At 46.7% G+C, this 12392-nt stretch overlaps 1 protein-coding gene across 1 annotated transcript; it reads right to left on the reverse strand.

The window, feature by feature from the left end:
- Positions 1 to 6180: 6180 nt before the first annotated feature.
- Positions 6181 to 10833, reverse strand: PMAIP1 (phorbol-12-myristate-13-acetate-induced protein 1). Its single transcript, XM_083403266.1, has 2 exons — positions 10584 to 10833; positions 6181 to 8493 (listed from the first exon to the last, which is right to left on the reverse strand). The coding sequence occupies exons 1-2, from the start codon at positions 10636 to 10638 to the stop codon at positions 8381 to 8383; spliced, it is 168 nt and encodes a 55-aa protein (XP_083259392.1). The 5' UTR covers positions 10639 to 10833; the 3' UTR covers positions 6181 to 8380.
- Positions 10834 to 12392: the final 1559 nt, after the last annotated feature.

Genomic DNA, 12392 nt, shown 5'->3' on the forward strand with positions numbered 1-12392 from the left:
GCAACCTGTGTTTTGGAACTGCAAGTCCTCTTGGCTGCAAGGACCAGGAGAGCACCAACCAGATTGAAGCATAACGTCCATTAGCATATGGAGAACATCTGAAATGAGGCCAAGCTGGTACTAAACAGGAATGTTTGTTCTTGTAAACATGAATCACATCAATAACAGTTTGCTAAAATCTACGTTAGGGTCAGTGGGATTCCTATCATCTTGTCCTCTCCAAAAAAGTCTTTCTAAACATAGGTGCTTGGCTTAAAACGTTTAGTTTTAAGATCTGATCTTTCACAAAATAGTATTTTATAAACATTTTATAGAAAGGGTCCCAGGGCATAATCTGTAGTGGAAGAACATGAAACTGCATCTCCGACTTATATGTCTAGATCCTCTGAAGTTACACAAGGCTGGGGCTGCTTAGTGCCTAAATGGAGAATTTGCTGGATCCCCCAGGTAATGCCACTTTGTGTTCTAATATGGATATAATTTCAACAATTGAGAAGTTAAAAATCTTGGCACGATTGCCTAAATCTCAAGCATTTGGCCAGCTCTAACTGTGCTGCCAAGGGATGCGGGTGGCGCTGTGGGTTAAACCACAGAGCCTAGGACTTGCCAATCAGAAGGTCAGTGGTTCGAATCCCCGCTACGGGGTGAGCTCCCATTGCTCGGTCCCTGCTCCTGCCAACCTAGCAGTTCGAAAGCACGTCAAAGTGCAAGTAGATAAATAGGTACCGCTCCGACGGGAAGGTAAACGGTGTTTCTGTGCACTGCTCTGGTTTGCCAGAAGCAGCTTAGTCATGCTGGCCACATGACCCAGAAGCTGTACGCCGGCTCCCTCGGCCAGTAAAGCGAGATGACTGCCGCAACCCCAGAGTCTGGTCACGACTGGACCTAATGGTCAGGGGTCCTTTTACCTTTACCTAACTGTGTTGCCACTGACTTGACAAAAATGCAGGTTGGGGGTACGCAGAGCAGAGGCGCACAATCTAAGCACAGTTGCATGTCTGTACACAATTTACTGGAAATGAACTCAATTGAACATGATAGTATCTGTTGTTTTGCATCTGTCTGTCTTGAGAGATACTGGACTGTGCCTCTAGGGGTGAAGTTAAACTGCTGTGTTAGCAGCACTCCTTAGGACACAAACCTGGGCAGTGTGTATGGAGGCCCTGTGCTGCCCAGACTCCCATCTCTGCCTCACTGATGTGGTCCAAAGGAAAGCAGAGCAATATGCTTGGCACCAGCTTGGCTGCAGGAGTTGCTGAAAGGAGGCGTACAAGGCGCCATCCAACCATCTTAGCGACTCCACTCGAGATTTGTGTAGGGTTTCCTCCTTCGTCTTTTCTCCTCCCAAAGATATCCCTCAAGGCAGCAGAGGTTTAGCACCAGAGTTTTCCTTCTTTTAGATGGGCCCCCTTTCTAGGTTGATGAGCCCCATTTGCCCCTCACTTCCCTCTACAGCACGTGCAGAAGCCACCTTCTGGATGGTTGGACCCACTATTAGTAACAACAACAACAACAATTTATTATTTATACCCCGCCCATCTGACTGGGCTTCCCCAGCAACTCTGGGCGGCTTCCAACAGTAGTCTGTTAAACATTAAACTACAGTAGTCTGTTAAACATTAAAAGCTTCCCTAAACAGGGCTGCCTTCAGATGTCTTCTACAAGTCTGGTAGTTGTTCTCTTTGACATCTGGTGGGAGGGTGTTCCACAGGGTGGATGCCACTACCGAGAAGGCCCTTAGTCTTGTCCACTCAATCTCCTGGAGCCTGTCTTCACAGGCAGGTAAATTCCCTAAGTCACTGAGAGTTTGACACCCACCAGCTACCCTCACCTGGTTTAGCTGGCTAGTGGAAGCCGTTCCTGGGATGTGGCTGCTATTGCATGCTGACAGCTTCTAGGAGTCACAGATGAGTGAGATCTGTGTTCAGGGTGGACAAACTGCCCCAGAAGGAGCACAATGTGTCCTTACACCCCACTGTGGAATCTTTCTCTCTGTAAACATGCATAGGATTCTTTAAAAGATAAAAGGTAAAGGACCCCTGGACGGTTAAGTCCAGTCAAAGGCGACTATGGGGTTGTGGTGCTCATCTTGCTTTCAGGCCGAGGAAGCCAGCGTTTGTCCACAAATAGCTTTCCGGGTCATGTGGCCAGCATGACTAAACTGCTTTTGGAGCAATGGAACACCGTGACGGAAGCCAGAGCACACGGATATGCTGTTTACCTTCCCGCCACAGCAGTACCTATTTATCTACTTGCACTGGTGTGTTTTCGAATTGCTAGGTTGGCAGGAGCTGGGACAGAGCAATGGGAACTCACTCCGTCATGGGGATTCGAACCTCCGACCTTCTGATCGGCAAGCCCAAGAGGCTCAGTGGTTTAGACCACAGCACCACCCGTGTCCCATGTATAGGATTCTATTGTAAGTCCTGTTTATTTCTATGAGAAAACTTTAACCATCAGCAAACATGGCTTAACTCTCCCCATCAAATGAATGGAGTTTCAAAAAGTTATCCGTGCTGCCTGGATCATCCTGATCATTCTGCCTTTGTGGGGAGCCAGGGAATTCCCAAAGCTGTTTTCCCTTGAAAGGAGCAATGTGCCACTTCTCTGCCTGTAAGGGCTGGGCAAATTAAGTGCTTGAGCCTGAGCTGTGCCAGGCACAAGCTTGTTTATAAAGTCCAAAGGTTCCTAAAGCAGCCAGATATTTTTAGCTGGCGGGAAAATGGAGTCCTGCTTCCTGGTCAGCTGTTTGCTTCAGGGAGCTGCGCAGATTGAAAGTAAGTGCTGAGTGACGAATTGTTTTTCTCCAGCTTGACATGCAAGCCTGTTGAGAAGATGGAGGCTTGGATTTACAATATTATTATTATTATTATTATTATTATTATTATTATTATTATTATTATTATTTATACCCCGTCCTCCCCAGCCAAGGCCGGGCTCAGGGCGGCTAACAAGCAATAATAAAAACAAGTTGAATGATTACAACTTAAAAACAAAATTAAAATACAACATTAAAATATTGAAACATTAAAATATTAAAATGTAGCCTCATCGCAGGAGGAGAAAGGAAAAGAAAAAAGAAAGAGAGGGAGGGAATCAAATTGGCTCCAAGCCAAAGGCCAGGCGGAACAACTCTGTCTTGCAGACCCTGCAGAAAGAAATCAGATCCTGCAGGGCCCTGGTCTCATGAGGCAGAGCGTTCCACCAGGCCGGAGCCAGAGTTGAAAAGGCCCTGGCTCTGGTTGAAGCCAATCTAACTTCCTTAGGGCCCGGGACCACTAGGGTGTTGCTATTTATGGACCTTGAGGCTCTCTGTGGGGCATACCGGGAGAGGCAGTCCCGTAGGTATGAGGGTCCTAGGCCATGAAGGGCTTTAAAGCTCAAAAGCAGCACCTTAAATCTGACCCTGTACTCCACCGGGAGCCAGTGCAGCTGGAAAAGTACTGGGTGAATATGCCCCCATGGCAGAGACCCCGTGAGGAGCCTCGCTGTAGCATTCTGCACCCGCTGGAGTTTCTGGGACAGCTTCAGTAGGATTCCCCACTTGGCAAGAGGGGAAACAGTGGTCCAACTATGTACAGCTTGCTAGACTTAGGCAAAAAATTCACAACCCTCGTACAAAACAACCCTGTATAATATACACCCAGAAACTCCTGATTGCTCCCAATTGTATTCAGTCCCTGTCAGAAGAAATGCAACTGAATAAGCTGTGGAACTTAAATGGCACTGAATTCAAGCTTTTCCCAAGGCTTAATGTGCTCTCCTGATCATTCCTTTACAGCCATGGCTTTACCTTTTCTGAATTTGATGCTATGTGACATCAGGTGATGGACAGGTGCGCAGCATTCCCTACCACTAGGGGAGGTGGGTGGATGGTGGGACTTGCGGCGGTGCCCCAGCCCAAGAAAGTGTGTGTGCATCTCCCGCCATTGCTCTATAGCTCTGTCCAGTGGTGGCAACGCTGCATGGAGGCACCAGTTAGGGGGTGCAATACTTTCCTTGCCCTGGGCACTGGCAACCCATGATATGCCACTGCCCAAGAGAGCCTAAGGAAGCAGCCTCTCAGATATTTGGGGACTGAGACATTAAGGGCTTTAAACCCTAATGTGAGCACCTTGAATTGGGTCCCTTGGCTTGTTATAGCAAAAGAAGATATTTGCATTACCTGGAGAAGGGTGTGGTTTGCAGGAGGCAACCTTAACAACATCTACCCTCCTATTTTCACCCGCCTTGATAGAGAAAATGGTCTCTGATAAACAACACGATTGCATCCGCCCCGAAGCACAGTGGAAAGGTCTTCGGCAGGGTGATGACAAACGTGCAGGTGTGCCAAAGAAACAGGTGAAACCGACTCAGGCACAACGTTACCTTATACAAGGAAACTGGTAATTCCAGACTACACTGGCTGCTGAATAGTCACTGCCGGGGTCAATGACCTTCTTCTTGAAGACTGAAGGAGGCATGAGTCACGCCTTAAGCTTTAGGGTTGCTGAGAGATCCAGGAATAAAACCCACAATGGATTGTGCGGCTTCCCCCACCTCTTTGCATTGCAAGTGATTGTCAAAAAGGCAAGGAGGGCGATGGAATCGGGAATGAAATCTGAAAGCTTATCTGCACATGCTCCAATATTTTGTTCAGTATGCTGTTTCTACACTGCAGCCAGGAATCTCGGGTAAGTTCCTGAAGCCAGTCAGCTTCAATGGTAAGCCAAGATTCTGGCTGAGTCAGAATTTGCCTCCATCTCTACTAGTCCTGGTTACAAAGATGGCATACCAATCCAGTTGATTGATTGACATTATGGCCATATCATTCAGCATAGTACTTTACAGAAGAAGGCAGTGGTGCACTTGAGCCCAGACTTTAGGGTGGAGGTCCACGGCCCCACTTGGCAGAATGAGCTGAAACCTTTCCCTCCCCTCAAGGCAACAGGGCTGCCTTGCTACATTTTGAAGGGAATACTCATAGCCATTTAAAGGGGCCTCCTACCCCAGAAAATGGGTGGCGCTGTGGGTTAAACCACAGAGCCTAGGACTTGCCGATCAGAAGGTCGGCTGTTTGAATCCCCACGACGGGGTGAGCTCCCGTTGCTCGGTCCCTGCTCCTGCCAACCTAGCAGTTTGAAAGCACGTCAAAGTGCAAGTAGATAAATAGATACTGCTCTGGTGGGAAGGTAAACGGCGTTTCCGTGCGTTGCTCTGGTTCGCCAGAAGTGGCTTAGTCATGCTAGCCACATGACCCGGAAGCTGCACGCCAGCTCCCTCGGCCAGTAAAGCGAGATGAGCGCCGCAACCCCAGAGTCGTCCACGACTGGACCTAATGGTGAGGGGTCCCTTTACCTTTGCCTACCCCAGAAAAACAATTTGTAGTAGGTGAATACACATTACTATCCAAAGAGGCCATACTGAGTAAAACCAGTTAGTTCAAAGTCTAAAATTACCAATGTGATGGTACTTACTTTGGTTTGTTTCTGAAACAAACCATAGTAAAACTTCTAAACTTAATTCTCTCCTCTTAGGCAAAGATCATAAGACGACCTGGCTGGTAGCAAGATTCTGCACCCAGATATGTCGGCACAGATCATCCTCTAGAATAAAATAGATTACTAGGGAAATGCTGAAGTTGCCCTTTGGGGCGCCTCAGGATTAATTTTTTTTGGTAGCCCAAATCTCAGTTGTATGGGTGTATGTATATATTTCAATTTTAACTCATGAGCTATTGCTGCAATCTGCTCCAATTGTATATTTTATCTTTATGAACGCTATTTTTCTTGTGTTATGTGAGCTGGTATTTGACTGTAATAAATAAATTATTATTATTATCATAGTAAAACTTGAAAGCCTTGTTATCACCTCATTCACTTGCCAGAGCAAAGAGGGTTTATCAAGGAGGATCTGGTAGATGGCACTGTTGCTCCAGCTCTAAAAATAAAAAAGACCCAGAGCTGCAACTCCTTCCTCCTATTCCACCCCTCTCTGCCCTAAATTGTGATGGAACATTGGCAATCTGCTTTTACCCTCCTTAAAATTATCTATCGGCTTGTCTACTTTACAATGTTTTAAATGCATCTCCTGATATTTTTGTACTATTTTTAACTGGAGTTTTAAAGCTGTTATTAATTATATTTTGTACAACACGTTGGGACATATATGTGGGAGGCCAAATAATAATAACAACAGAGATAATAATAATATAGCTGTTACAGCTTTATTGTCAACTGCAAAAGAGACATAATGTATATGCATTAAAATTCCACAGAAATTATATTCCAAAGCATTAATTTTTATTTTTTTTACAAACAACAACAACACACACATCAAGTTCATTAACTCAGCAAGACATCAGCACAATTATTTGTAGAAATGAAAACAAGAAGCCTGGGCAGCCCATTGTGGAAGGCAATGGATGAAACTTGTTTGCAAAGAAGCGAGAAGCAGGAACCAGGTTGTTTGCGAATACGACCCTTAAACACTTCGAACAAGCTATTTTGCTGTAAACAATCTTTCTGACATAAACACATATAGCTCGCAAATACGCCAGCATCAAAACATTATACGAAGGGGAGAGAGTTTCACCATTGCAAAAAACAACAACACACATTATAAATAAAGTCTTCTACCATATGTTTGAAATGACACTTCGTACTTCCACAGTTATTTGTTTTTTCCTGAACACTTAATTTAGCCAGAATCTGGCAACATGTGCTAGATGAAAGCAATCTTAGAAAATCAAAATTTGTTGAAATGACACTTCACTCACAGAAAAAGATTTGCCAGCTTTTCATTGAGGTCAACTATTTTAGCTGTTTACACTTTTATGGAAGGCAGTCTGACGGGGGTGAGGAGGATCCTGGCTTTGAAATATAGTGTCTTATTGAAATTACTGAAGAATGTGCACTTGTTTTGGCAGGAGGATGCTAGAAATGTATTGTACCTGAGCCATAGTTGTAATGTGCCTTTTAACCAGGGCTCAAGTGCATTTCATTAACCTGCCAGGTGGAACGTGAAATTAAAATGTTGGAGACGTAATCCTGCGGTTTGTTTCATGTCAGATCTCCAAACTGGGGAAGATCTGCAGCACATTCAGACTAAAAACCTTTTGGGTTCATTTTCATGCTGGTAGCTAGGATTTTTCTGAACGCACAAATCAAATTCTCCCACTGTAATGAATGGGAAACTCTGAGTATGACGGGAATCCCTGCTGGCACACCTGATATCTCCTCCATCTCTAGATTGGGTTAAAGCTCTCTTTGTTAGCTCTCCCCCATTTGAAAAGCAGCTGTAACATTTCATCTTCCTGACACATTTTGAATAATATGGTTGGTTTTCTTAGCGTAAAAGAAAAGGTAGTCATATTTTTCCTCTGAAATGTAACTCTTCACTTCCTCCTTTCTTTCTACAGCTTCCTCCGTTTAAGCCTAACACTGTAAGGGAAATTGTCACATTTGTTATAAATGGGAAATTGTATTCTGTTAACTGCTAGCTAAAGTTGTACAACTCATCTTAAGAATACTGTAACTTCTATTGAAAGGATGCTGTTAAACAGCCTCCTGGTGTGCTTTCAAACATTCACCTGAAACATTTGGTTCTAGCTGATAACCCAAAAGTAACCCATTATAGTCGCAACAAAAATAAGTAATCATACAATGTCCTACCTGTAGGACTAATATTGGTACATTGGCACTGCAGATCTACTCGATTTAGCGTTGCAAATTGATAGCATTGCAGTGTAATACATTTTTTTAAAAAATGAACATAATGTATTACATAGCTGAACTATATGTTTCTATGATTCTATGTAACAGCTTACATTCATTTCGCTGTAACAAACACACAAGCAAAATACTCCTTTCCCTAGTTTAGTTTAGCCTGGGATTCCAATTCCTAGGAAATGGGAATTGCAAAGAGCTGATAAACTGATTTGCACTGTCCAGAGTTTAGAGCGGAGCGGTGGTGGAATGTTGCCCGTTGGTATGCATGAAATCCCATAAATTTTCAAAACAGTATAACAGCTGAGTGAATGAATTCGAGACCTATGGAAATCAGAACGTTGAACTCTGGGTTGGGGCACCCCTCCCAGATTCCTTCCTTTCCCAGTGCCCTTCACAGTCCAACATCTCCGGTAAACAGTAAATTCCAGTTCTCTCTTCTCCAGTTCCTTCCATTTTCAAGCAAACTTTCACAAATGTTTTCTGAAGAAATCGTATCACAGGAGCCTTTCTTTCTCCACAGGAAACTGGCTGCAGAAATGCACAGGAAATGTTTCATCTCCTCTGTCTTACGGAAGTCTATTTTCACGACTCCGCACACGTAAAGGTCGGGTCTTCTGAAATTTTCTTTGATTTCTCTTCCTCCATTTCCTTTCCTTTCCCTCAAAGCGCTCTCACGTTTCGGGGCAGAAAAGCTTTGAAATCAGGTTGAGGATCTTCTGGCGGAGATTCCATTTGTCCCCCATCCTGCGTAGCTGCAAAGCGCATTCCCGTACCGCCTCTGAGTCTGTAAAAAGTACGAGCACGTTGTTAGTCTCCGGCACTGACTTCGGCTAATCATTTACTCATTTAATAAAATTTATTTAGAGCTTGACTGTAAGGAAACAACAACTTCAAAGCTGTTCATCGAAGTCTTCTAGCATGATAAGCCTGATGCTGTTTTAAATTATACGTCATAACCCTTAAAACAAGAGATATTGACCCAAACCAGGGATGCCTCTGCAGTTTGTATACCCCTGAACCCCATTCACTTCAATGCAAAAGCAATGGAAAGTGAACATTCAGTTGCTCCCATCAATGAAAGTAGCGGGGAAAACCGAGGATGCTTCCGACTCAGAATACGGACAAGTGTTTGTTTGGCCATGGTGTGCTTAAGAATGCAGAGCTGGTAACTAGGACAGTCCTTCAGGCATTTTTGCAATGCTGACTACAGAGAATTGCAAATCTGAATATCAAAACGACAGCCCAGCCCCTTCCCCTATTTTTAACAGAGATCCCCCCCCCTTTTTAAACAACACAGGACAGAGCAGGACAGAGCACCATCACCCTTTGACTTCGTGGATAATCAAATTATTCAGGGAATCAGATCACCTGTAAACAACAGAGCTATGGCAGCGCATCTGCATTGTAAGCAGACATTCCCTGTTTAATCTCTGGCCTCTCCAGTTAAAAGGATTTCGGGTGATGAGGAAGACCTATCTCTGCCTGAGATCCTTGACAGATGATAGTGGATCAGATGGGCAAACCCCCAGCTATAGGGCAGATCCCTACGGTCATGCAAAGCTTCTGGTGGGATCAGCTTCCCTTTGCAGCCCTTCCACAACTGCTTTCATAAGCTCTGACCGTTGGCCGTAGATGCTGGGGCTGGTGGGAGTTGTAGTTCAAGGCGCTGGGAGGGCATCAGAAGGCTGCTTTGTGGTCGTGGAAGTGAATGGCAATGCCTGGACAGGCAGAGTCAAGGCAGTCCTTCAGAGGACTGTTGGATCGGGGCAAGTGATTGTTGCAAATACAAGGGGGGAGGGGAGGAGCCACACAGATCATGCACTTTTATCACTGACCTGCCTAAGGAATTCTGACTGTTTTTGACATTTGTACCGGGCAACTTTTTTGAATTATGGTGCTGGAGGAGACTCTTGAGAGTCCCATGGACTGCAAGATCAAGCCTATCCATTCTTAAGGAAATCAGCCCTGAGTGCTCACTGGAAGGACAGATCGTGAAGCTGAGGCTCCAGTACTTTGGCCACCTCATGAGAAGAGAAGACTCCCTGGAAAAGACCCTGATGTTGGGAAAGATGGAGGGCACAAGGAGAAGGGGACGACAGAGGATGAGATGGTTGGACAGTGTTCTCAAAGCTACCAGCATGAATTTGACCAAACTGCGGGAGGCAGTGGAAGACAGGAGTGCCTGGCGTGCTCTGGTCCATGGGGTCACGAAGAGTCGGACACGACTAAACGACTAAACAACAGCAACCGGGCAACTTGACAACTTAAGCGTTGATTTTCATGGCAGGTTATGAACAATAAAAACAAAGGGGGTCACGACCTTGACCTAAGTGGGGTTGCAGCTATGCCCTCAGGGCAGTGGCGTAGCGTGGGGGGTGCAGGGGGGGGGGCCGGCCGCACCGGGCGCAACATCTGGGGGGTAGGATTAGGGGGCGCAAATCCACGGGTTAGGGGGCGCAAATTACTTGCTTTGCCCCGGGTGCTGACAACCCACGCTACGCCACTGCCTCAGGGCCATGGAAAACGGGAGAGATGGAAGAGAAGAGGTGCATTTAGAGTGGCTCTTTGAGTTGAGACCCCGGACTGAAAAGGCAACTACCCAAAAAGATTGTGCAACGGAAACGCCCGGGCTCCGAAATCAAGGGTGGGTGGCGTCGGATGGGGTGGTCTACATGGGCTCGGGGGTCCCTTCGGACTCTGCGATCCACTACAGAGGCGCCTCCAGACGATCGATCGCCGCTCACCTCAAGAAGACGGCAAAACTGATCCGGTGCCTCGACGGGCTCCCGGCGGGAAGCCTGTGCCCGGGGCGGCGGCGCGCAGACGAGGCGCCGAAGCGGGACGGCGTCGTCTGGGGCGCGTCCGGCGACCTACCTGGGGGCGCGGGGTTGCGCGGCGCGCCTTTGCGCGGCGTTTTGCTCGGCATCATCTCCGGCGTAGCGAGATCCAGCGGGAGGCTTTTGTGCGACGGGCCTTCGGAGCAGCGCCGGGAGTCGACGGGGCGGACGATGCTCTCGGCTCGCTCTCTCCCGCGTTCTGCCAGCTTCTGGTCTCGGCGCGCCCAGTCAAAGAGAAGGTGCCGGGGGTTTCCCCCGTGACGTGATCGCGAAGCCCCGCCCCCTTCGACGAGGCTTTCCTCGGAGAGCCAATCAGAGGCCGGGATGCCCGGGCATGCGGGGGCAAGTTGGAGGAGGGGGAGGGGGCAGCGGAGGCGGGAGGGGGCTGGGCGTGTTGGAGCCCGTCTTGGGGACCAGAGGGGGCGGCACTACGTGGGGCTGGCAGATCCGGGTGGGGTGATCGGGGCGGTCGGTCGGCGGCCAACGGAATTCCTCCTGCCGGCTGCAAAAAGCTGTTTTTTTTTCTCGGGTGCGGAAGTGTAAATGTGCGGTTATTTTAGTAAAATAAACGAGGTCGGTTTCGTTTCATCACTAGGGAAAGGAAACTACACGCTGGCAATTATGAACGATGCTGCTCTCCCCATTTTCTCACGCATTTTTGCGCAAATGTTTAATTCTGACCATTTAATGTTGACAACTTTTAAACACACACAAACATATTTTTTTTCTTTATAGAAGAAACTCCGAATGGCTGAATCTGCGCATTCAGTAGTCAAGTCAGTTTTATTGCACATAGCCAAAGGCTGCCGCAATGTACACAGAATCATTCAACAATTGAAAGAAAATATACTGGATTGATACAAAAAACTTAAAACATTTATATAGGGAGTAACTCGCGCACACAGCTTGAGACAGCCTATCTCTGGTACTAGGGCGGATGTAATCGAAGCTTAAATTCCATTCCTTTCTCCTCCTTGATTATCGTGTCTGCAAATATTTGGCAAAAGGAAATCCACTGCTCTTTTACTTTTCTTTTTGAGGTGTGTGTGTGTGGCAGTTTCCATGTACTCACTTATCCTTAAATCCACCATGTTCCCTTCAAAAGGCTCGTCTCTCCTGCTCTTCATGTGCATGTAGTGCTCAAAGACAACAGCCACACCGGAAATAGAAGAGACCCATCTTGCTAAGGGTCTGGTCTCATAGTTATAACGCAAGTGGTTAGAAAATCTTTAATAAAGATACATTAGAAAAAGAAGAACACAGACAATCGCACAGCAGCAAAATCTGGGTGAAAGGGCATGTTTGTGTGTTGTGGGAACTGAATCCAGCCTCTTTGCTCTCTCCTACCCATCACCTAGGAGACTGGTCCTTTCTCACACTTTTGGAGTGCTATGAACAGGCAGTGCTATGAATAGGCAGTATCCTGGAAGCAGAGACTGCTGGATCAGGCCAGTAGCTCATCCAGTTTGGGATCCTGTTCTCATGGCGGCCAACCAGCTGCCCATGGGAAACCCCCAAGCATGGCTCAAGCTCAATCACACTTTCCCCTCCTGGGGTTCCAGAAACTGGTATACAGAAACTCTGGATGCAAACGGGATCTGTTCTGGAGCCCCGTTTGCATCCTGAAGCTAACGCAATCCGCGACTGCGCGTGACGTCATTTTGAGCATCTGCACATGCGTGAGCGATGAAACCCGGGAGTAATGTATTCTGTTACTTCCGGGTCTCCGTGGAGCGCAACCCGAAAACGCTCAACCCGAAGCTACTTTAACCCGAGGTATGACTGTACAGTGATACCTTGGTTTACTTAATCTGTTCCGGAATTCCGTTCTTAAACCAAAGCGTTC

The sequence above is a fragment of the Podarcis tiliguerta genome (assembly GCF_965153285.1).
Source record: "Podarcis tiliguerta genome assembly, chromosome: 11".
Lineage (NCBI taxonomy): Eukaryota > Metazoa > Chordata > Lepidosauria > Squamata > Lacertidae > Podarcis > Podarcis tiliguerta.

Excerpts from the sequence above, each read along its gene's own strand:
- PMAIP1 (XM_083403266.1), bottom strand. The coding sequence starts at position 10,638 with ATGATGCCGAGCAAAACGCCGCGCAAAGGCGCGCCGCGCAACCCCGCG. Across the intron at positions 8,494-10,583 it reads GCGCAACCCCGCGCCCCCAG|ACTCAGAGGCGGTACGGGAA; the intron begins GTAGGTCGCCGG and ends TACTTTTTACAG.